This window comes from Monodelphis domestica, chromosome 8, assembly GCF_027887165.1.
Source record: "Monodelphis domestica isolate mMonDom1 chromosome 8, mMonDom1.pri, whole genome shotgun sequence".
NCBI classification, from domain to species: Eukaryota; Metazoa; Chordata; class Mammalia; order Didelphimorphia; family Didelphidae; genus Monodelphis; species Monodelphis domestica.
The window spans coordinates 236,130,053-236,151,592 of record NC_077234.1 but is presented as its reverse complement, the minus strand read 5'-3'; the positions used below and the strand labels follow the sequence as shown (position 1 = coordinate 236,151,592).

The 21,540-nt window shown below is 38.5% G+C and overlaps 1 protein-coding gene across 5 annotated transcripts in view; it reads left to right on the top strand.

The window, feature by feature from the left end:
* ASB11 (ankyrin repeat and SOCS box containing 11) overlaps window positions 1-21,540 on the top strand; it is a 139,432-nt gene that overhangs the window by 18,705 nt on the left and 99,187 nt on the right. For 3 of the 5 annotated variants that reach the window (XM_056808465.1, XM_056808467.1, XM_001364487.4), the window contains exons 2-4: window positions 8,254-8,333; window positions 14,961-15,068; window positions 19,887-20,037. In XM_056808465.1, the coding sequence (XP_056664443.1) occupies window positions 8,254-8,333; window positions 14,961-15,068; window positions 19,887-20,037 (339 nt within the window). The remainder of the gene's footprint in view (window positions 1-8,253; window positions 8,334-14,960; window positions 15,069-19,886; window positions 20,038-21,540) is intronic. The other 2 variants (XM_056808466.1, XM_056808468.1) reach the window with 1 other exon arrangement.

The window sequence follows — 21,540 nt, the reverse complement described above, 5'->3', positions numbered from 1 at the left end:
TCATAAGGAAGAGATGCATTTAATAATTTTGCTTTTCTGAGTCATCCAGGTGATTCAGGGGAAAAAGATCCAGATCTAGAGATGAGAAGTCCTAGATTCAATTCTGGCCTCAGTCACTCCCTAACTTTGTGATCTTGGGCAAGTCACTTGACCACAATTGCCTAGTCCTTACAACTCCTCTGCCTTGGAACAAATACTTAGTATTGATTATAAGACAGAAAGTAAGGGTTTAACAAATAATTTAACTTTTCAGCACTTGTTTATGAGGGTTTTTATGCCTTAGTGCCATGTTGGTGAAGATGTGGCATATGTACCCTGGCATGCTGGAGGTGGTGTAAAAAATAGACTCGAATCCAGGACTTCAATCCCCAGAATTCCTTGCTCCACTTCCCCAGAATGCTTTGTATTATCACTGAATTCTCACCTGGGCCAAGAGTGAGATGGGGTATTTAAACCTGGTTGTGAATAGGCTCGGGCTCTCTTTTTTACTTCTGTTTTGGAGCAGACGCGTCTCTTTCATGATGTGAGGTTATCTTGTTTGGGCCTCTCTGACCTAGGCATGTGCTTTCTTATTCTGTATTTTCTTTAATCCTTAACCTTTAATAAACCTCATAGAAATATAATACTCCTTGCAGAGAGAAACTAATTTCAACCTGCCTCAGTTTCCTAAATTTTTAACTGTTACAGTTTGGTGTAACTACTTCGGGAAAATAAAATACTCTCAATCTTCTGATTCTTTTACTGATATTTTAGTTCAGCCTTTAATAGCTACTGCCTAGAAATTTTTTTAAGCCACACTTCTCCCTGCCTGCCTGCCGCCGCCATCCGCTTCTCCCTGCCCATGTGCGTCCTTGTCTGCAGCCCCCGCTCCAGACTCCAGACCTGTTTGCAGATTGCAGCTCACCTGCCCACCCTGGCTACCCGCTCTGGCTCCCAGCCCTGCTTGCCTGTGTTCCTGTTGTTCCTGGCCTACCCCCGGTGCTCTCTCTAGCACACCCGGTCCCTGTTTAACCCAGATTGCAATCACCTGGTGACCTGCCTGCCCAACAAACTTTAGCCTTGGAGCAGATCCGCTCATTACTCAAGACTCATTCTACCAGCTGGTAACAAATGGCAGGGGTATTGGCTCCACATGGGTGGATCTGAGCGTAGGAGGGGAGAGACAAGAGGGAGAGAAGAAAGTTTTTTTCAAGCAGGAACTTAAAAGCATGACTATTTTACAAGGATGTCTTTTAATTGCATTGATCCTTTTATTGACGTCACCTGTGTTCCTTTTAGCTAACTTTGGGGAAAAAACTCTGCTTCTCAGCGAACTGAGAGCCAGGCCTAAAGACATGCGGTCCTGGGTTAAAATCTGGCCTCAGATACTTCCCAGCTGTGGGTCCCTGGATGGGTCCCTTATCCCCCATTGCTTAGCCCTTACCACTCTGCCTTCTGACAATAGACATTTAAATGGATAAGAACCCAAAGAACTTTGAAGAGACTAGAGGCTATATTTAAGGCATTTCAGACTCCAATAGTTTATAAAAATCTCTGTATTCTATTGCATTTTACTGTTTGTTTTGTTTAAGATATAACTTTGTGATTTTAAGTTCATATATTACTGGTTGTGAATAGGCTCGGGCTCTCTTTTGGACTTCCATTTTGGAGCAGATGCGTCTCTTTCATGATGTGAGGTTATCTTGTCTGGGCCTCTCTGACCTAGGCATGTGCTTTCTTATTCTGTATTTTCTTTAATCCTTAACCTTTAATAAACCTCATAGAAATATAATACTCCTTGCAGAGAGAAACTAATTTCTATCTTGCCTCAGTCTCCCCTAATTTTAATCTTTACAGTGGCTACTCTGTGCCCCCCTTCACCTTACCTGAAGACATTTTTTTGCATGCCCCACCCCTCTGTCCAACTGACTAATGTGATCACATCCTCCCCCCACTCTCTGGGGCAATGTGGGGGGGCTCACAGATGGCTTGAATGTGCAGTTTGAGCATGTGATTTCTAAAAGGTTTGTTAATGCTGCCTTAGAACAAGGTTAATTTTTGTAAATGTGCCACATGCAGCTGCAAATAATATAAATTCCTTTCTATTCCTATTTAGTATTCACCAGTGAGCTATTACAACTATATTTTTTAAAGTTCTATTTTGGACCCTAATTTCTTTCTTGTTTATCTTTTTGTTAGATTTGCCTAAGTGTGAAAGAAGTACTTTGAGGTCCTAAGTATTATAATTTTACTTTCTTTGTCTCTTTAAATTCAATTAAACATTCTTTATGTACTTAGACCAGTACATATATGTTATATTTTTATATCATTTTATTGCCTCTTGTGCCTTTAAGCATTACTTTCCTGCTTATCTTGTTCAAGCATATCTAGTTTCACTCTTTCTTTGTCTGAGATCATGATTGCTTCCTTTGTTTTTTTTTAAGCTTAAATATATATGTGCATTTCTTGAAAACAACAAATATATTGTTGGATTTGACTTTTCAATCCATTCAGTCATTTTAAGGATGAGTTTTCTTTGACCTGATTTCTAAATCACTGGTTTTTGCTAAAATATGTTTTATATTTTCTTCTGTTTTTTTTTTCAATTCTTCAATTTTGTTCTAATATTTATTGTGTCAGAGTAACTTAGTTATCTTTTCTTCATCTGATTTTTAGGCATCAAATACTTGAGTATAGTTTTCTACCTTTTATTCTAAGCTATTTTCTGTTCTTTGGTTGTCTGGTAGTGAGCTACCTTACCAGGCATAGCATGCTTTCACATTCTTTCATGGCTTTACTCTTCAAGGCCTGGGCAGAGTTAAGGTCTGCTTCATGTTCGCACAGAATGGTAGGATAAGGGGTTAGGGGAGGATGTATTGGCAAAGGGAAAATTAATGAGTAGATCCAAGAGTATAAAATAGTTGGTCAGAGGTGCTGAGTAAATATCAGACAGTCTTCTCTGTTGTTAATTCATAAGACTTTTGCCTTTTTATTCTTTTTGCTGTTTTGATCTATGAAGTGGGAGAATTGAATGAACCAAACTGATTCTATTGTAATAATTGACTTCATTTTGAGACTTGAGTTTAATTTTGTTATGAATTCCCCGTGCATACTAATCATGGTTAAGGGAGTTATAGCCTGTTTCACATCTAGGAAAGTCCACCTGCTCACTCCCCTTCCCCTTCAACTCTCCAAACTTGCTCATCCTCATCCCAATCATAAAATCCCTAATCTTTTCTCCAATTAGAAATCAAATGATTTAATCTTATGTACTGGTTAATAGCTTGTTTAATTATTTTAATGCATAAAAATCTGTCCCTATATATGCAGGGTCCTGTGCCAAATTAAGGAGGCCTGGTCCCGATTTATTATGCAATTGACATGCATTATTTAATAAATTGATATGCTTGGAAACTCAAACCTGTGGAGGTATTTTATTAGCAGAGATGCCAAAAAGTAAAACAAAGTCTCCAAGCCAAAAAAAAAATAGGTTTATTGAGAGAGGGCCAGTCTCACAATAAAGCCAGACTGGTCAAAACCAAAGACCCAGAACCTTGTGAGTAGTCTCCCTTTATACACAAAAGACTGATGCTCCAAGTGTTACATCAGAACAGACATGGACTCTCCAAGTATCACAAGCAAGTTCATATTCATAAGCTTAAGTAAGTGTGCCCAAGTATCATTCCTTAGTAACAAGTGTTCCTAACAATCAGCAAAATATTAAGCAAAAAATAATAAAAAGTGATGTTTGATACAGAATGTGGGTAGAGTGATCTTGAAGCTAAAAGAACCAGAAGTGTTTGTGGTTTTGGACTTGAAATCAAAAGGCTTAAGTATGGCTAACTCTAGGGCTCAAGACAAACTCAAGGCCACACTTCACTAGATAAAATGCTAATATAATCATAAAAAGGTTCACTGATACTTATGCTAACATTGTTCAACTATGCTAAAACTATAATTTTAATTAAATCAAGGTTTATGCTAGTAATAAAATAATTTTAAAAGCTAACACAGAAATAATCATAAAGTGGGGTAGGGAATTTCATATTCACAAACCTTTGCTTCTTTGTAAATGTATTTCATATTTGACCCATCCCAGGAGATAATTTTAATTATTCTGTTTCTTGTTTAGAATTCCATTTTGGAGAGTAAAGACTGGGGAAGATGTCTAGTTCTCTATTTTTTTTTTTTGTTTACATGACTCAGATTATTTATAAATGCCACTTAAAAGGATTCAGCTTTAATTGCCCATTCCCTATATATTTTGCCAAGCTTATATTCCACTATTCAGCTATTTATAAACACATTCTTCCAGACACAGTTCTAAATGCTGCCCCTCCCAGTATTTGTTGTATTTTATTGTCTTTGTACAGACTATTCTATCCACCTAGACTGTTCTGCATCAAAAACTACCCCTTCTAAGTGACACAGGTAAATATATTTCTAGTCTTTTGCTGAATTTGTTTTTTGCTAGTGGAACTGTTAAATTTAACTACTATCTTTGAGTTTGTAGTATAGGGATTTCTCTAGAGGTGGTCCTGTTTTCAAGATTAGTATTATTTTGCTTGTATGTTAAAAAGTGTGATAGCCTACATGATATTTTGTCTTAAATTTATATTTTCACAGTGACATATTAAGTATTAAAGTATAGAAAATGCTCAGTTAAAAAAAAAGAATAATTGCATTTTGTTTTTCTTCAATATTGTCCTTCATTTCCATGTATTTGTATATTGAATCACTCATTTTCTCTTTCATTTCTTTAGTGAAGCTTGTCACCATGCCAGTTAATTCTGCTTTCAAAATCTTTCTTTCTCTTTAAAATCATTCAGAAATATCCCATAGTGGTTCCATGCTTTCTTCAGAATTCTCAGAATGCTCTATCTCATCAAGTGTTTTTTTTATTTTCTTTTGCCTTACGATACTTAAATACAGATACCTATATTCTCACACTTGATCCAGAGATCACATTTTCTTTTACTATTACTATAGTCCCTGCGGTTTCTTTTACTTAAGTAAGTTTTCTTCCTCCTAAGAGCTTTGTTAATTTCAATCTTTTTTTCCCTACTTTCCCTTATTGCTCACTTTCTGAGTCCCTCCCCTTTAAAGGCAGTTTCCCGAATGGCTGGATCTCAAAGCTGTTTTAGCCTCCCTCTATATTGGACCATTCTAAATCTCTGCCCAAAGTTACTTTTTGGGGGGACAGAAATGGCCCCAGGTGGATGCTAGGCACTTTCCCCTCAGTTTCAGTGTAGTGTCATACTGCCTTTCATCCTTGTGTCTCATATCCCTATTGCCTCTGTTCCTCTCTTCTTTGGCTCAGCTCTTTGCTATTAATATTATTCCTTGTTATTAAATCATATTTAAGCATTTGGACCTCCTTTGTATTGGGAGGAGGAAGGTTGAGGTTGGAGTATAAAGTTGAGTTCTGTTGCAAAAGAGTGGGTTGCCTTGTGCAGTTCTGATGTTAGGATCATGGTGAGGAAAGTGGGTGCTCAATGAGTGTGATGGGTGTTAAGGATTATTGACTTTCTCTGGCATTAGTTCATTGAGTTTTTACCTTGTTTAGATTCTTGGTGTCCCAGGCCATGAAGACAAGTTAAATTGCTTTATCATTGTGACATAATTCCTATTTTCAAGATAGTCTAGACCCAGAAATCCAGACCTCTGATTTTATTGCTATAAAAAGCCTCCAGTGAAGAATTTTTAATAGTCAACAAGTCAACAACTATTAACTAAACATTCTGTGTCAGGCTCAGTTCTAAGTTCTGGGGATCCAAAAAAAGAAAAAAAAAGGCAAAAACTCCACCCCTTCTCTAAAAGATACTAGTGGACTAATTAACTTAGCAAGACTTTGGCATTTTCTCTGCAATTATACTCAGATTTATTTGTGGCTCTGTGAGTTTTAAGTGACTTGACTGGAGCTCTGAGAGTTTTATGTGACTTGTCTAGGATCACATGAGACATATCTAAGAAAGGATATGAAATTTAGGTTTTCCAGAATCCAAGACGATTTCTCTATTCTCTGTACTATATTCCCATTCTAAATGCTAACAATATTTATGTTAAAATCAAATCTTTAGAGTCTGGGATTATATGAAAGGATATTGCCTAACCCTTTATTTTGCAGGTAAGAAAATTTAGATTCAGAAAAGCAAAATAATTTTGCCAAGGTAACATGAGAAGCAAGTGTAGAAATGCAATTGAAACTAGATCCTCTGTTTGCAAATCCAGTACTCCTTCACAAACTAAGCTACATTTTCCTGTGTGACATCAGTTGCCAAGTGAAACAGAGATGTTAACTTCTCATGTCTAATTAAACAGGTCAGCTTTTTTTTTTTTCCTTAGAGTCTTAGGCAAGGAAGACATTAGTGAGCCTGTTTTTTTTTAGGGCAAATAATATATAGGGCTGGTACACTAGCTACATGGCATAACTGAAAATCTGATAAGATTAGATCCAAGAGAACATAGGAACGTAAACCACAAATAATGCAAAAGTTGGGCACTGTTAATGAGAACAAAAGTTTCTTTGTATGTTGGAGGCATCCTTTAGTGGAACGAGATTAAACAGAAGATTAGGAAATTTCTATTGTAGATTTTACAGTGTTCTTGTCTTTCAGAATCCTAGAGAATAAACTGCCATAGGTATACACATTTGTTCTTTATAGTGCCTTTTTCTGAAGAACTTGTAACAATTATATATGTAATCTCATTTGAGCCTTATAACAACCTTGTAAGGTTATATACTTATTATATTGCTGTCCCCTTTTACAGATGAGGAAACAAAAGGTCCCAAATTTTGTTAAATGTAACATAGTTGTAAGTATCTGAGGAAGTACTTGAACCCTAGACTCTACAGGCTCAAAATCAAATATGTTCCATTATATGATGCTTTGGCAAATATTATCTTATCATAGATAAAATGTTAGTTACATTTATCAAATACCAAATGTTAGGTGACAAAGTAAGATTTTACACAGATATAAATATAAAACTGACATATATAGCACATATATTTATAAAGCATTTAATATACTGGTCTCATCCGAACCTCACAACAGCCCTGTGAATTATGTGCTACTTTACCCATTTCACATATAAGGAAATGAGTCTGAAAGATGGAGTTCCAGGCCCTGCCTCCCCCTTTTCCCCCCAGACCGAGTGCCATGCCTGCCCCCCTGAGGCCACATGCCATGCCCCTCTCCCCCATCATATGCTGGGTACACCCTGCCCCTCTCCCTTACCTTACTTAGGGGAGGGAGGGAGCATTCCCTTTGTGCTGCTGGGTGGAGGGAGTGTAGAGAGGGGGAGGGGAGTGGCCCAAGCACCCCACTCCCCTCCAGCTCTGCCCCCTAGGAGCCACCCACCTCACCTGCTTTGCGCTCCCACTGGGGGTGCTGGGCAGAGGGGCGGGGATTGTGAAAAGTCATCAGGCATGATGGAGAGGGGGAGGGGAGCAGCTCTGCCTCACTCCCTCTGCCTTCCTAGTAACAAACTTTGCCCACGGAGAGCATTCTGCATGTCATCTTTGGCACCCGTGCCATAGATTCGCCATTACTGGTATGGAGTCTTGAGCGTCCGAGCTCCACATGTCCGGCCCAAAACTCCTTAGCCCAAGGGAATAGATGGTTGCTGATTGGATTTTATGGTAGGAAGAAGAAAGCATGGAGGGGCCAGAAAGATAACTGTAATATAGTGTTGATGGGGATTATGCCCTATGGAAGCCATATACCAGATATAATGTAATGATAATACGGTCACCCTCAAGTGACCTCACCACTCAAATTGGGATGAAAGTGCTCAAATATAATGTTGTTCTGTATTTATTTATTTTTACTTACTCTTAGCATTTTATTATTTAGGTGTTTTTCCATTGCTGTGATTCGTGTTCTTTCCCTCCCCTTTTCTCTCCCCCTTCCAGCGCTGACAAGCAATTGCACAGGGTTTTATCCATGTATGATCACTCAATACCTACTTCCATATCACTCGTTTTTGTAATAATCTTTTAAAAGCCCCAATCCCTCATCCTATACCCCTATAAATGAGTGATAAACCAAATGTAAAATAGAACTTTGAATGGACCAGCTGACTCTCCATGCTGCAGCACGCCTGACTACAATGAGATTTACTGGTATTTTCTCAATATGGCTCAGTTTTTAGAACAAACTATAGGGTGGGCACATTTGTATTCTGCCCTTCCAAATACTCTCTATTAAGTTGTCAGAGCAAATCATTCACAGGAACTCCGTTTTATTGGGTTTTCATTTTATATTTCAGATTGCTGGGCTGATCGGTCCCCACTTCATGAAGCTGCGTCTCAAGGGCGTCTCCTCGCTCTCAAAACTTTAATTGCACAAGTAAGTAATTGAATGATTGTCTCCAAAGAATTTTTAGTGCTTATATTGAAACTGAACCTCACCTTTATGATCCACATAGAGCAGCATTTCCCAAATTATGTTTTGATCTTCCCAGGTATACTGAACTGTAGGCGTAGTCTATTAAAAATGTGTGCCACTTTTACTCTAGAGGATATTGGTATTTAAAATTAGGAAACGCTCTTTGTTTTCCTTCCATCCCCAAACAACTCCACTTGACATCATATATAGCAGGATGGAGTCCTGTGTTTAAACAAAAAACTCATCTCTTAACTCTCCCTTGATCTCTACAGTTCATTAAAATTAAGCAAAGAGGCAGCCGGGTGGCGTAGTGGATGGAATGCCAGGCCTGAAGTAGTCAAAACTCATCTTCCTGAGTTCAGATCTGGCCTCTGGATCTCAGTTACTAGCTATATGACTCTGGACGAGTCACTGAACCCTGTTTGCCTCAATTTCCTCACCTGTAAGATGAGCTGGAGGAGGAAATGGCAAACCACTCCAATATCTTTGCCAAGAAAATCCCAGAGTCAGCTATGACTGAAAATGAGTCGGCAACAAAAATTAAACATGCTACTTTGCCAAAATGAACACCTTTCAAGAGCTATACTTGTCAACATTTACTTTGGTGTTTTACATCTTATTTACTATTTGAAAGTTCAAGATATGGAATCCAAGGCTAGGTTGTAAAAAAAGGCAAATTGCCTTACCCTTTGCAAAAAAGCTTAATAAATATATGAGTAAATGTAGCCAGAAGGAATTGTGCTTTATTTAGAATTAAAATGTGTACTTAAGGGATGATTCATTATGTACCCTTTTATTAGTCTAGATCACTCCTGTCCCACTCATTGAGGCGTCATTTTAATCAATAAAACAAACTACAAATACTCTGTGCCAAGTACCATGCTAAGCATCAGGTACTCTACTTTTGTTTTTTATGTTGTTTTTATTTCTTCCTCTCATAAGTGAACTGGTTTTGCCCTAAAAAGGAATGACCAATAAAGCACTTTCAATAACCTTTATGAAATATATTTTTTCAATGATTCTCTCATCTCTTATGCATTTACTTATACTTTGATAATTCTGGCGACTGAACTAGTCAGACTGCTTCAAGTCAAATTCAGTTCATTCACAACATTGTTTCCTTTGCCTCCAAGTTTCTCTTCTTTTCTCTTTCTGTTTCTTTACATATTCAGAAAACGATCAGATTGGTTTCATTATCAGCAGTTTCCATTATTCATTTTTTATCTATTTAATATTTAGAAGCAATAGTGCTGTGAAAAGAGCATTAGAGAAGGATCACAAATATCTGGAACTGAAACAGAGTAGTACAGTCTAAAGCCTGGAGAGCCTGTGTTTTGCCTTCAGAGCCAGAAGAAAGTCCTGAGGTTTTTATGTGACATAATACAATCAACAGCCTTTCTGGACCTCACTTTCTTAATCTATACAATGAAGAGATTTGACAAGGTGGAGGATAAGATTTTTTTCAATTACAAAATTATATGATTCCAAGATTCTAAGAATTTTCACCTAAACTTTTTCCATAATGCACTGCTGCCATCTTGTGAACAGATTTGTTTTTAAGCATTGAGCTTTCAAAAATTCAAGTCATATCTAGGATAAAGAAAAAAAAAACTTTTTCTAAATTAAATAAAATGATCAGTTTGAAACTTTATTTTGAACTTGGTTGATCTGAAGATTAGACAGACCCATAGAAGCAGGGCAGAACAAGAATTTAGGGGCCCAGCAACAAGAAGTAGGAAGAACTCTGGATCTGTAGGTATTTAGCATTTAAAGGTCCAGCATTAAGCAAATATAGGGGCTCAGGTAAGGAGATATAGTGGTGAATACTGAGTATCCTCAATGAGTCCAAGATACGAAGACAGAATAATGTGACCTGATAAACCTTGAGCGTATTTGGAATAACAACTCACATTTCCTTAGCATTTTTAATTTAACAAATGTACAACCTCTCCCAAACCTTATGAAATTGATAGCCTCATTTATAGATGAGGAAACTGAGACTCAACATGGTGGCATGACTTGAACATGGTCTCACAGCCATTAAGTGGCAGAAATAGGATTGGAATCCCAGTCTTTCCTGACACTAAGCTTTTCCCACTATTCAAAAACACTCTCACATCTCCAAAGTTACCAGCAATCTCCTTTTTAATTTTTAAAATTTTATTAATAGAGTTTATTAACTCTAAACATCATCCATCGAACAGATAGGAATTTATAGATAGCCAAATAATGTCTTTCTTGTTCATTCTTTGGAGGCGAACATTCACAAGTTATTCTTCAAATATTAAATTTACAGCTGCATATAATGTTTTCTTGGTTCTACTTATTTCAGGCTTCATTATCTCATGTAGTTCTTTCCGAGTTTAAAAAAAATTAACCAGCTCATTATTTCTTATGACATAGTAGTATTCTATCAAAATCGTACACCAAAATTTTGTCATTCCCCAATTGATGAACATCTGCTTGAGTTCCAGTTCTTTATGACCACAAAGAGAGCTGCTATAAATATTTTGGAATTTATAGGTTCTTTTCCTTTTCCCCGATCTCCTTGGGAAACAGACCCAGCAATAAGAGTACACACAGTTTTATAACTCTGGTCATAATTTCAAATTGCTCTCCAAAGTGACTGGATCATTTCACAGTTCTACCAACAGTATGTTAGTGTCTCCATTTTCCCACAGTTTCTTCAACAATGATCATTTTGCTCTTTTGTCATTTTAGCAAATCTGATGAGTGTGAGATATGATACCTTTTGGAGCATTTTTTATATACCTATATATGACTTTGATTTCTTAATTTAGAAACTGTTCATATATTTTGGCTATTTTTCAATTGGAGGATGGCTCTTATCCCCATAAATTTGAAAAAGTTCTCTTTATTTTAGATATGAAACCTCTACCCATGAAACTGCCTACGAATTCTGCCCAATTTTCTGCTTTCCTTCTAATCTTGGCAGGATTTATTTGTACAAAACTCTTCCAATTTAATGTATTCAGTTATCTATTTTACATTCTCACAGTACTCTCCATCTCTTGATGACCCATAAAATTCCTCTCCTATCTATAAATCTGATAGGTAACATGTTCCCTTTTCTTCTAATTTGCTTATGATAGATATCTCCTTTTTTGTTTAGAGCATGTCTCCATTTTGATCTTATCTTAGTGAATGGTATAAAATATTGGTCTGCATCTAGTTTCTGTCAAATTACTTTCTTTTGTCCTAGCAATTTTTACAGAGTAGTGATTTTTTTATCCCAATAGCCTGGTTTTTTATTTTTATCAAATACAGGGTTGCTATATAATCTTTGCTGTTTGCTTAGTCTGTTCTGTTCCACTGATCTACCTTTCCATTTCTTAGCTAGTACCAAATTAGTTTTGATAATTACTGTTTTATAATTCAGTTTAAAATTTAGTACTACTGGATCTCCTTTCTTTATATTTTTAATTAATTCTTTTGATTCTCTTGATTTGTTCTTCCAAATGAATTTTGTTATTATTTTTTCTAGCTTAATAAGTTGTTGGGGGTTTTTTTGTTTGTTTGTTTGTTTTTTGGTAATTTGATTGGGATGGCAATGAATAAGTAAATTAGTTAGTTTAGGCAGGATTGTCATTTTAGTCCATGATCTCTTTAGTCAGTGAGTTACCAAATCTCATGGTCTCTTCTTAGTGCTAAACCTTCTCAGCTTGTCTGCTGCAATTCACACTGCTGTCTCTACTTTTGGATATCCTCTGATCTTTGGGTTTTCCTTAGACCCCTCTTTCCTGCTACACTTTTAATCTTTCTGACCACTACTTCTCAGTTTCTTTTTGATGCATCTCCATCTACAATATACCTTCTAACTGTGAATGTGCCTTTTCCTTTAGTTCTCTCATTTCATTTATAAAGGCATTATCTCTTACAGGAAATCTAGTTGATTTTGTATGTAAGCTATGTTAAGACAAGCTATGTTAAGGGCACAATGGGTGGGTAGAGTGCTGGGCCTGGAGTCAGGAAGATCTGAGTTCAAATTTAGCCTCAGGCATTTGTGACCCTGGACAAGTCATTTACCTGTCTACCTCAGTTTCTTCAACTGCAAAATAGAGATAATAATAGCACCCATTTCAGAGGATTGTTGTCCTCTGAGATAATGAGATATTATTTACAAAGCACTTAGCACAGTCCTTTGCACATAGAAGGTGCTTAATGAATGATTTCCTTTTCTCCTTCTTTGATAATTTGTTAGTAGATGTTTTGGAGTTATACTTTTCTTCTGGGTTTGTGTTTTAAACACCCCTGTTACCATAATCTGTTTTTATTGTGAGATTCTTCTTTTTTATGGATGTATTCTTCCAGTCTACTTTCTGAATTTAGCCTGGCTTTTAAGTGAGGCTATGCATACCTCTGGAGGGAAGATCTGGATTAATCCTGTTTATACTTTCATAGGGTATTGAGTATTGTGTTGTATAAGATGGTCTCTCAGGGACAGCCCTGGCTGGGTGCCTACAAGTTTTCAGGGCTCTCAAAGTGGGCTGATCCAGGGAAACACTGGCTGCACTAGTGGTCTGAACTCTCTAACTTCTTGAATTGGGCTGGGTCTGAGCAGCAGTAGAGAAGAGTACGACTGGAGTTAGTAACCCTCAGTCAGTCACCTGTGAGGTCTGTTGTTTCAGAGGTACAGGACTGCGAGTTCCCCTGTTAAGGTCGGGGATTTCACCCACCACCAAGGAAGACCCAGGGACAATGCAATCAGGCACAGAAAAGGCTGTTTATTATGGAACTGGTACGCACACCAGTGGGAACCTCTGCCATCAGAGTTCCAAGTTGCTTCTGAAAGGCTGGGCCTTAAGTACTTTCCAGCATGTATGGCACCCCTTCCAGCCTCTTATCTGCTACATACCATTGTTGGAACATTGCCGGCATGTATGGCTCTTATCTGCTACATACTGTTCTTGGAACTTTGACAATTTTATGTTATTAGGGTCTTCTTGGCCTTTATCTGGTACCCACTGCAGCTGGGGTTTTGGCATATTTATGGTTCTGAAAAACTCCCAAGGCCAGGCAGCTCCTTGTTCAGGCCTTCCTGAACTTTCAAGGCTGGTCACTTTCCTGCTCTGGCCTCCCTCGCCCCTTGGGTCTGGGATTCCTGCCAGGATAGGGAGGTCTTCCTCTGCCCTGCACTGTAGTGCTCTATGGCTGCTCCTGACCAGATCCCATCTCTGTATCCATATACCTCCTGGCGCTCTCCTGGGTAGGAAAAATGTCATCCTGTGACTTTTTCTTGGATTTCCCTACTAGGATTCAGGTCTACATTTTCTAGAATTATTTAGAGGAGAGTTTTTGTTGTTGTGTGTGTGTGTGTATGTAAATTCATTGTACTGCTTCTCTTCCACTCCTCTTCCCATGAGTTTAACCATATGTAGCTGTCTTCCACATATATAAATTTAGCTCCAATTTCTCTACCTAACTCGAGGCTCACATCACCTATTGCCTAATGGACGTAGGTCAACATACAAATCAACAAATGAAGCAAATGGCTGGGGAACTAAGGGAGAGACAAAAGCATAGAGCAAAAGAACGGGAGATAAGACACCATTAGGGGGTGTAAAGTCCTTTGTATTCCTTTTCAGTTCAGTTTCATTCTATACCTTTCCATTCAGTTTAATGATTTAGTTAAGAATAGTAGCTAATATATGCCAAGCACCATACTAGGCCCTAGGAATACAAAGGCAAAAACTGAGCCCTTCCATCACTTCCATTCTATTGAAGAGTACAATCAAAATATATATACATTAATTTCAAAAGAATAAGGAAATATCACCCAAGTGATCAGAATCTCCTTCCAGTCTGGGCTAATATTGAATGGCTTGATTGACATTGTGACCCTAGGTGTAAATGCTTTTAGGATCTAGTAGCAACTAATCCAATAGGCCATTACAGATTATACAACATGCATAAAAGCAGTAAACAAAAAACCTTTCACCTCCTAGTTATATGAATGGATAAGTCCTACTACTAAATACCTCAGCAATTACTCTGTCATTTGAAAACCAGTAACTGAGGTTTAATATTGGAACATTTGTCCATTTCCAAATATAGTTAGAGTTTTTTGGTCACTAATGTTTTAGAGCTCTGGAAGAATCTAATGCCACAGCACTGTGAAGCTAATGAATTATTTATTCTATTTAATGTTTTCTAATCCAAGCCTTTTCCTAAGGTTGGCCTCCTTTAGATGTTTAAATTTATTTCTACTTCCAAGACATTCTCAGGAGCAGATAGATATAAGGTATTTCCTCTTTATTTTATTACATGTGTATGGTCATAATTGAAGAATAAGTTGGATCATTTCTCCAGTGGCTAGTTGTAAACTAGAAAGGAGATTAGAATTTAGGGCTCTGGACAGCCATTTTCATCCTTTGAACACCTGTCAATTCTATGACTTCCACATCTTCCCCTCGAGCTCCCCTTCATCTTAGCCTAGACTCATTTCTCCTTTAACCCACCTCTGTCCTTACTTAATATCAACAAATCTTGTTCATTTCCAAAACACACAAAACTCGAGGGAGTAGAGAATATTGAGACTGTAGTCAATCCTCTTTTCTTCCAATTTAGGGAATCAGTGTGAACCTCGTGACAATAAACCGGGTCTCCTCTCTACATGAAGCCTGTCTTGGGGGCCACGTTGCATGTGCAAAAGTCTTACTGGAGCACGGTGCCCACGTGAGTAGCATAGAGAGTAAACACTAGTTCTAGCTACTGTTCATTTCCCTGAGACCTGTGTTCAGAAACTGGCCCTTGGCCAAAGGCATGGCACTTCTTTTGAGCAGGACACAAGATGTGACTGGGATCAAGGACACCACGTGTGTTCTGGAGGCAGCTTTTTAAGGTAAATTCAGATGTGGGAGAGTGACAGTGACTCAAGGACAATAAGAAACAATCACTGAGCAGGATTCCCCATAGAGGATGGAGGGGAGAGAGGACAAGACTATAGGGTCAGCTCACCGGGTATATGATCACAGAGAGAGGAAAGGGAAGCATCTCCTTTGTTCTCATCCTATTTTAACAAATGATTCTTGCTAATGAGGTGCTGGGTTCAGTTTTCTTAATTCAGAACAACTGCACATGCTCTTAATATCAATATTCTGATTCTCATGCCCTGGAAAAAACTGTTTGCCTTCTTCCTAGTTATGGCTTTTCCTTTTGGTATTTGCTCTTGATCCAAAGCATTCTATTATTAATCTCTACTACCAACTTCCCCCTGGAATGTTCTTGGAATCTTGGTGATCTTCCCCATTAGTCACTGAAATTCTAAAACTGTCATTATTCAGTTCTATGCCTCATTCAAGAAGCAGTGAGTGAGTGAAGATTCCTGACTCACTTATTCCTTTTTTGATGATGAATTGTTTCAGAGTCAAGGCAGGGAGGCCACCTGGTACATCAAAAAGATCTCTGGATTTGGAGTTAATTTCAAGTTATTTTCATGATCTTAGATAAATCACTTTACCTCGAGTAAACTTAGCCTCAGTTTCCTTAACTGTGAAGTAAGGCAGTTGGCCCAGATGATCCCTAAGTTTCCTTATATGAAATTTTAGGGAATATTGCAAACTGAGGAGGGGTTTTTTAGTAAGCAGAATAAGATAGTGGAGCTCAGGGGCAATAACTGGGATCATAAATGGAATAGAAACACGTTATTTTTGGTTTCTTCAACCATCCTTAGACCATGCTATCTTTAGTCATGCCTCACAGGTAAAATGTGAGTTGAGAATAGAAAAAATTAGAGCATTTTTGGGGAAGAGGGACAGGGATGTTAAATTACAGGAGTTAGGGAAGAATGGTTAAGATATGAGGAGTCACTAAGACAATCATAAGTTTATTTTAAATTCTTTTAGATTTATTTATTTCTAATATTCTCTTTTTAAAATGTTGGGTTCTAAATTTTGGTTCTCTTTCCTACCCCTCCCCAATCCATTTTTACAGGAAAGAAAAGTGATCTCAGTTTCACATGTGAAATTATGTAAAACATATTTCCATATGAGCCATGTTATTAAAAAAAAAACAAGAAAAATGAGGTGGAAAAATTGTGCTTCCATCTGTATTCAGACTACATAAAAGTGCTTTCTCTGGATATGGATAGCATTTTTCATCATGAGACCTTCAGAATTGTCTTGGATCATTGCATTGATAAGAATAGCTAAGTCCTTCACAGTTGATTATCACACAATATTGCTGTTATTGTGTGCAATATTCTCCTGATTCTGCTCACTTCACTTTGCATGAGTTCATATAAATCTTCCCAGGTTTTTCTGAAACTATCCTGCTCATCATTTCTTATAACAAAATAGTATTCCATCACAATCATATACCACAACTTGTTCAGCCATTCAGTAGTTGATGGGTGTCCCTTCAATTTTCAATTCTTGGCCGCCACAAAAAGAACTGCTATAAATATTTTTATACATATAGCCCTCTAATGTGGAAAACTGCTAAATTTTGTGTGATCCTGAATGTGGCTTCACAATATTTGAATTCTTTCACTCATAATATTTTCTCCTTGACCTGGAATCTCTGTTATTTGACTATACTATTCCTTATTGAGATCTCTTTCAAGAGATGATCAGTGAATTCTCTACATTTCTATTTTACCCTCTGGTTGTAGGATATCACCACAGTTTTCCTTGGTAATTTTTTGAAAGATGATGTCTAGATTTTTTTTTCTATCATACCTTTCAGGTAGTCCAATAGTTCTTTTTAAACCCTTACTTTCTGTCTTAGGACAAATACTAAGGATCCATTCCAAGGCAGCAGAGCAGTCAGGGCTGTGAGTTGCCCAGGGTCACACAGCTAGGAAACTTCTGAGGCCAAATTTGAAACTAGGACCTCTTATCTCTAGACCAGGATCTCTGTCCACCTAGCCATTTAACTGCATCTTAGTCCAATAATTATGAAATGATCTCTCTTCAATTTATTTCCCAGGTCAGTTGTTTGTGCAATGACATAGTTCCATTTTCTTCTATTTTTTTCTTCTTTTGACTTTGTTTGATTGTTTCTTGATATTTCATGGAGTCATTAACTTCTACTTGCCCATTTCTCATTTTTATGAAGTGATTTTCTTTAATGAGCTTTTATACCTCTTTTGATCAATTCATACCATTTGACCAATTCTGCTTTTTTATATGTTATTTTCTTCATTATTTTTGTGCCTCTTTTACCAAACTGTTGACTCTCTTCTCATAGTTCTTGAATCATTCTCACTTCCCCCCGGTTTTTCCTCTACCTCTTACTGTTTTTTTTAAAATCTTTTTTTGAGTTCTTCAAGAAATTCTTGTTATACTTTTAACCAGTCACATTTATCTTTGAGGCTTTTCTTTTAGCTGTTTTGACATGATTATTTTCTTCTGAGTTTGTTCTTCATCTTCCCATCACCATAGTAGCTATTTATGATCTGGTTAATGTTTTGTAGTTTGCTTATTTTCCCAGACAATTTCATGACTTTTAACTTTATGTTAAAGTTGGCTTCTTTTTCCAGGGTAGTGGGAGCACTGTCTCTGGTTCAGATTTTTTTCATGCTACCACTTTCAAATCTAGTTCTGGGGGTCTGTAAGTTTTCAGTGTTTCTAAGGTGTGGACAGGTGTGGTCACTATTCTTACAGCTTATACTCTGGTCTTTACCCAGGCTATGTCTTCATCCACTGAGCCACCCAGCTGTCCCCTCTTTCCAAGTTTTAAAAAAAATTAATCTACTCATTGTTTCTTATAATACAGTCATATTCCATCACAATCATATACCACAATTTGTTTAGTCATTCCCACATTAATGGACATCCCCTCAATTTCTAGTTCTAGTTCAGCTACCACAAAGAGCTGTTATAAATACATATAGTTTCTTTTCCTTTTTCCTGGTCTTCTTGGGAAACAGACCCTCGCTGGGTCTAAGGGTATGCACAGTTTTATAATTCTCTGGGTGTAATTCCAAATTGCTCTCCAAAATAGTTGGATCAGTTATTAGTGCCCCCAAATTCCCATATCTCCTCCAACATTTGTCATTTTGCCTTTTTCATCATTTTAGCCAATGTGATGGGTATGAGATGATAACCTCAGAATTGTTTTGGTTTGTTCTTTAGTCTGGAGCAATTTAGAGCATTCTTAGGAAGATTCTGAAGATCACCTGGAAAGATTAGATACCAAGCCTTTCTAGAGCTGAACTTTTAAGCATTCAAATTCTACTTTAGAAAGTGCAAACTGATGGGCTGTCCACACTTTTTGAATGGCAAACATACATTTACCTAAAAGATTATTTCACAGAGAACTCATACACGGCAAGCACTCAGATGTAAATCAGAAGAAGCAGTACAAGGACACTCTCAAAGTCTACCTGAAGGGCTGTGGCACTGAATATGAGGTATGGGAGACACTGGCACAGGACCATCGTGCATGTTGTGCCCGCTTCAGAGAAGGCGCTGGCCTCGATGAGCAAAGCATTATTGCAGTAGCTCAAAAGAAATGTGGGATCTGCAAATTTGGAGACATCTCCATCCCAAATGTCCCTGCAGGCCATTTGTGCCCTATGTGTGGTAGCTCTGAGCTCATGTTGATCTAATCAGCCACAGTCAGATACATGGTGCATTAACCCTGAAATAGTGATGTCACTTGAGTTCTCTCTGAGTACAAATAATGACGATCCACCAACCAGCCACAAAAGGGAGGAAAGAGATGAGGCATAGTTGATCTTTGCCTCAATCAGAGTTCTTAAGCCTTTCAGAATTATTTTTCTTTACAATGTTATTATGTAAATTTTTCTCATTTCATGCTTTTAATTCATACAAGTCTTCCCCAGTTTTTCTGAAACCATTTCTTTTTCTAACACCATCTCTTTTGTAATTTCTTATGGTTTCATATGATTGATTCCATTATACTAACATATAATATTTTGCTCAGTCATTCCCCAATTGATGGGCACCCCCTTTGTTTCCAGTTCTTTGCTATAACAAACATTTTTGCTATACATAATTTTGTTAACTATGAATCTTCTCCCTCTTTACTCTCTTTTAAGAGAATTCTTTAAAAGCACAAGCTTTAGGCATTCTTCACTTTTCCTTTCAGAACCTAGTTCTTTTAGGAGAGACTTTGGGGTTAAAAGGATCTCCAGATCATGAACCTGAAGCTGAAGGGGACCTTAGAAACTTCTCAATCTAACCCCCTTATTCTAGATCTGAGGTTAAGCAGTTTGCCCCAGGACACAGAAGTAGTAGGCAGAGCTAGCACGGTATGAAATAGTTTAGCGTTGAATACACAGATTGAGTCCAAAGATTTCTGCTTCCAGCTCTGCTATTTATTAGCCCTATGATGTCAGGGAAATTATAGAAACTTTCCTTTTGTAAAGTAAGCTCTCATTTTTTTCTTTTGTAAAAATGTTTTCTTCTGTAAAACAGACTAGTAGATACCCTGCTTAAGTCATAGGATTGTTGTAAGCTTGAGATACCCAATAAGGCTTTGGAAACTCTACAATATGATCTAAAAGTAAGGTGTTACTTTTACCAGGTGAATGGAACCACTGTGCATGGAGTGACACCTCTCTTTAATGCATGCTGCAGTGGCAGCCCTGCTTGTGTCAACCTGCTCCTTGAATGTGGAGCCAAGCCACAGCTGGACGATCACCTGGCTTCACCCATCCATGAGGCTGTAAAGAGAGGTAAGGGGAGGCGCTACGCTTCAGATATTCGAGGCTACAGCCTCGGCTGCTGTATCCCTTGGCGTTGAGTGTTTGGGGAACTTCATGGAACAGTCAGTCAACTGACAAGTGTTTATGAAGTCCTTTCTGGGCTCGGAACTATGGAATTAAGAAGAAAGTGGAATGGCTGCTGCCTTCAAAAAGGGGACATTCGCATGGGGGATATAATGCACCCTGTACGTATATACGGGTATACATAGGGATGGGGATTGGATGCGTGATTTCAGTGCTCTAGAGGGAACATTGTGTCTGCCAGTGCAGATCATCCCGGGCTTGGGAATACGGGAGGGTCCCGGAGAGTTGTCCAGAGAGCGCCAAGAGGCTCCCTAACTTGCCCAGGGCTACTCAGCCGGCATGTATCAGAGGTATCTTTCAGGATTCCAAGTCAGCTCCATTCCCCCTGCGTCATGCTTTCTCAGGTATGTTATATGCAAAATGAAAACAATATTGTTTGGGGAGGGAGGTCACTACCCCTGTGGCGGTAAGCAGTGATGTGTGAGCTGAGCCTTGAAGGACACAGCGAGGAGGAAGTACATTCTCAGCATGGGGCTTATCCAGTACAAAGACCCAGAGAGGGGAGATGGAGGGCCGTGCATGGGGAACTGCAAGGAACAATATCGCTAGATTATGTTGGGGTGTAAGAAGAATGGAAGGTCCTCAGGAAGTAACCAGCCTGTGAATACGGCGGTGTTTTCATTTTATCCTAGAAGTAATAGGGAACTCCTGGAGTTTATTGAGTGGGGGGAAGGAGGAATGACACAAAGGAGAAATTGAGGAAAATCCCCTCAGCAGCTGAGTAGGGGATGGCCGGAATGGGGAGAAAATGAAGGGAGGGACACCCACTAGAAATCTGTCATTAAGTAGGGATGAGCCTTGAAGGAAACCTTCGGGTCTTCATTGAAATACTTCACTTTTCATTTGCAGAGGTAAAGCATCTCTTCTCAGCCTCCCTGAGTCCGGCTGTCCCCTTGGGCCGCTTCTGTAGCGCGTTCCCAAGAACAGTGCTCTGGCCACGGGCAACCTTCTGGACAGTTTAGTTACTGCTCCTGAGTCTACAAAGGCAAAGTCACGGCTCCCGGGGCGCTGCCTTCAGATACACGTTGTGCTGCTGTTGTGAGATAAACGATAGAATGATCGGAGATCTGATTCGGATAAGACAGCTGCCATCTCGAGGATTTCTTTGTAGCTGAGCCAGTTACTTTCAGAACCCCATGAGGAAGTGATTGAAAACCACCCCACGTGACAGCGCTAGTCAGGGACCCTCGGGTTCTCAGCCCCTTTCGAGGAAGGGTGGGCGCGATCCAGGAGAGAAGCCAAGGACCATTGCTCGTGGTCCGAGTTCGCGAGCAGCTGTTGGCCGAGCGCGGGGGGCCTTTCTGTCCCTCACAAGAATATGGTGACACTTGGTCATCTTTGTGCGGGTTAAAGAATGAATGTTGTCTTATTTTAGAGACCAGTAACAGG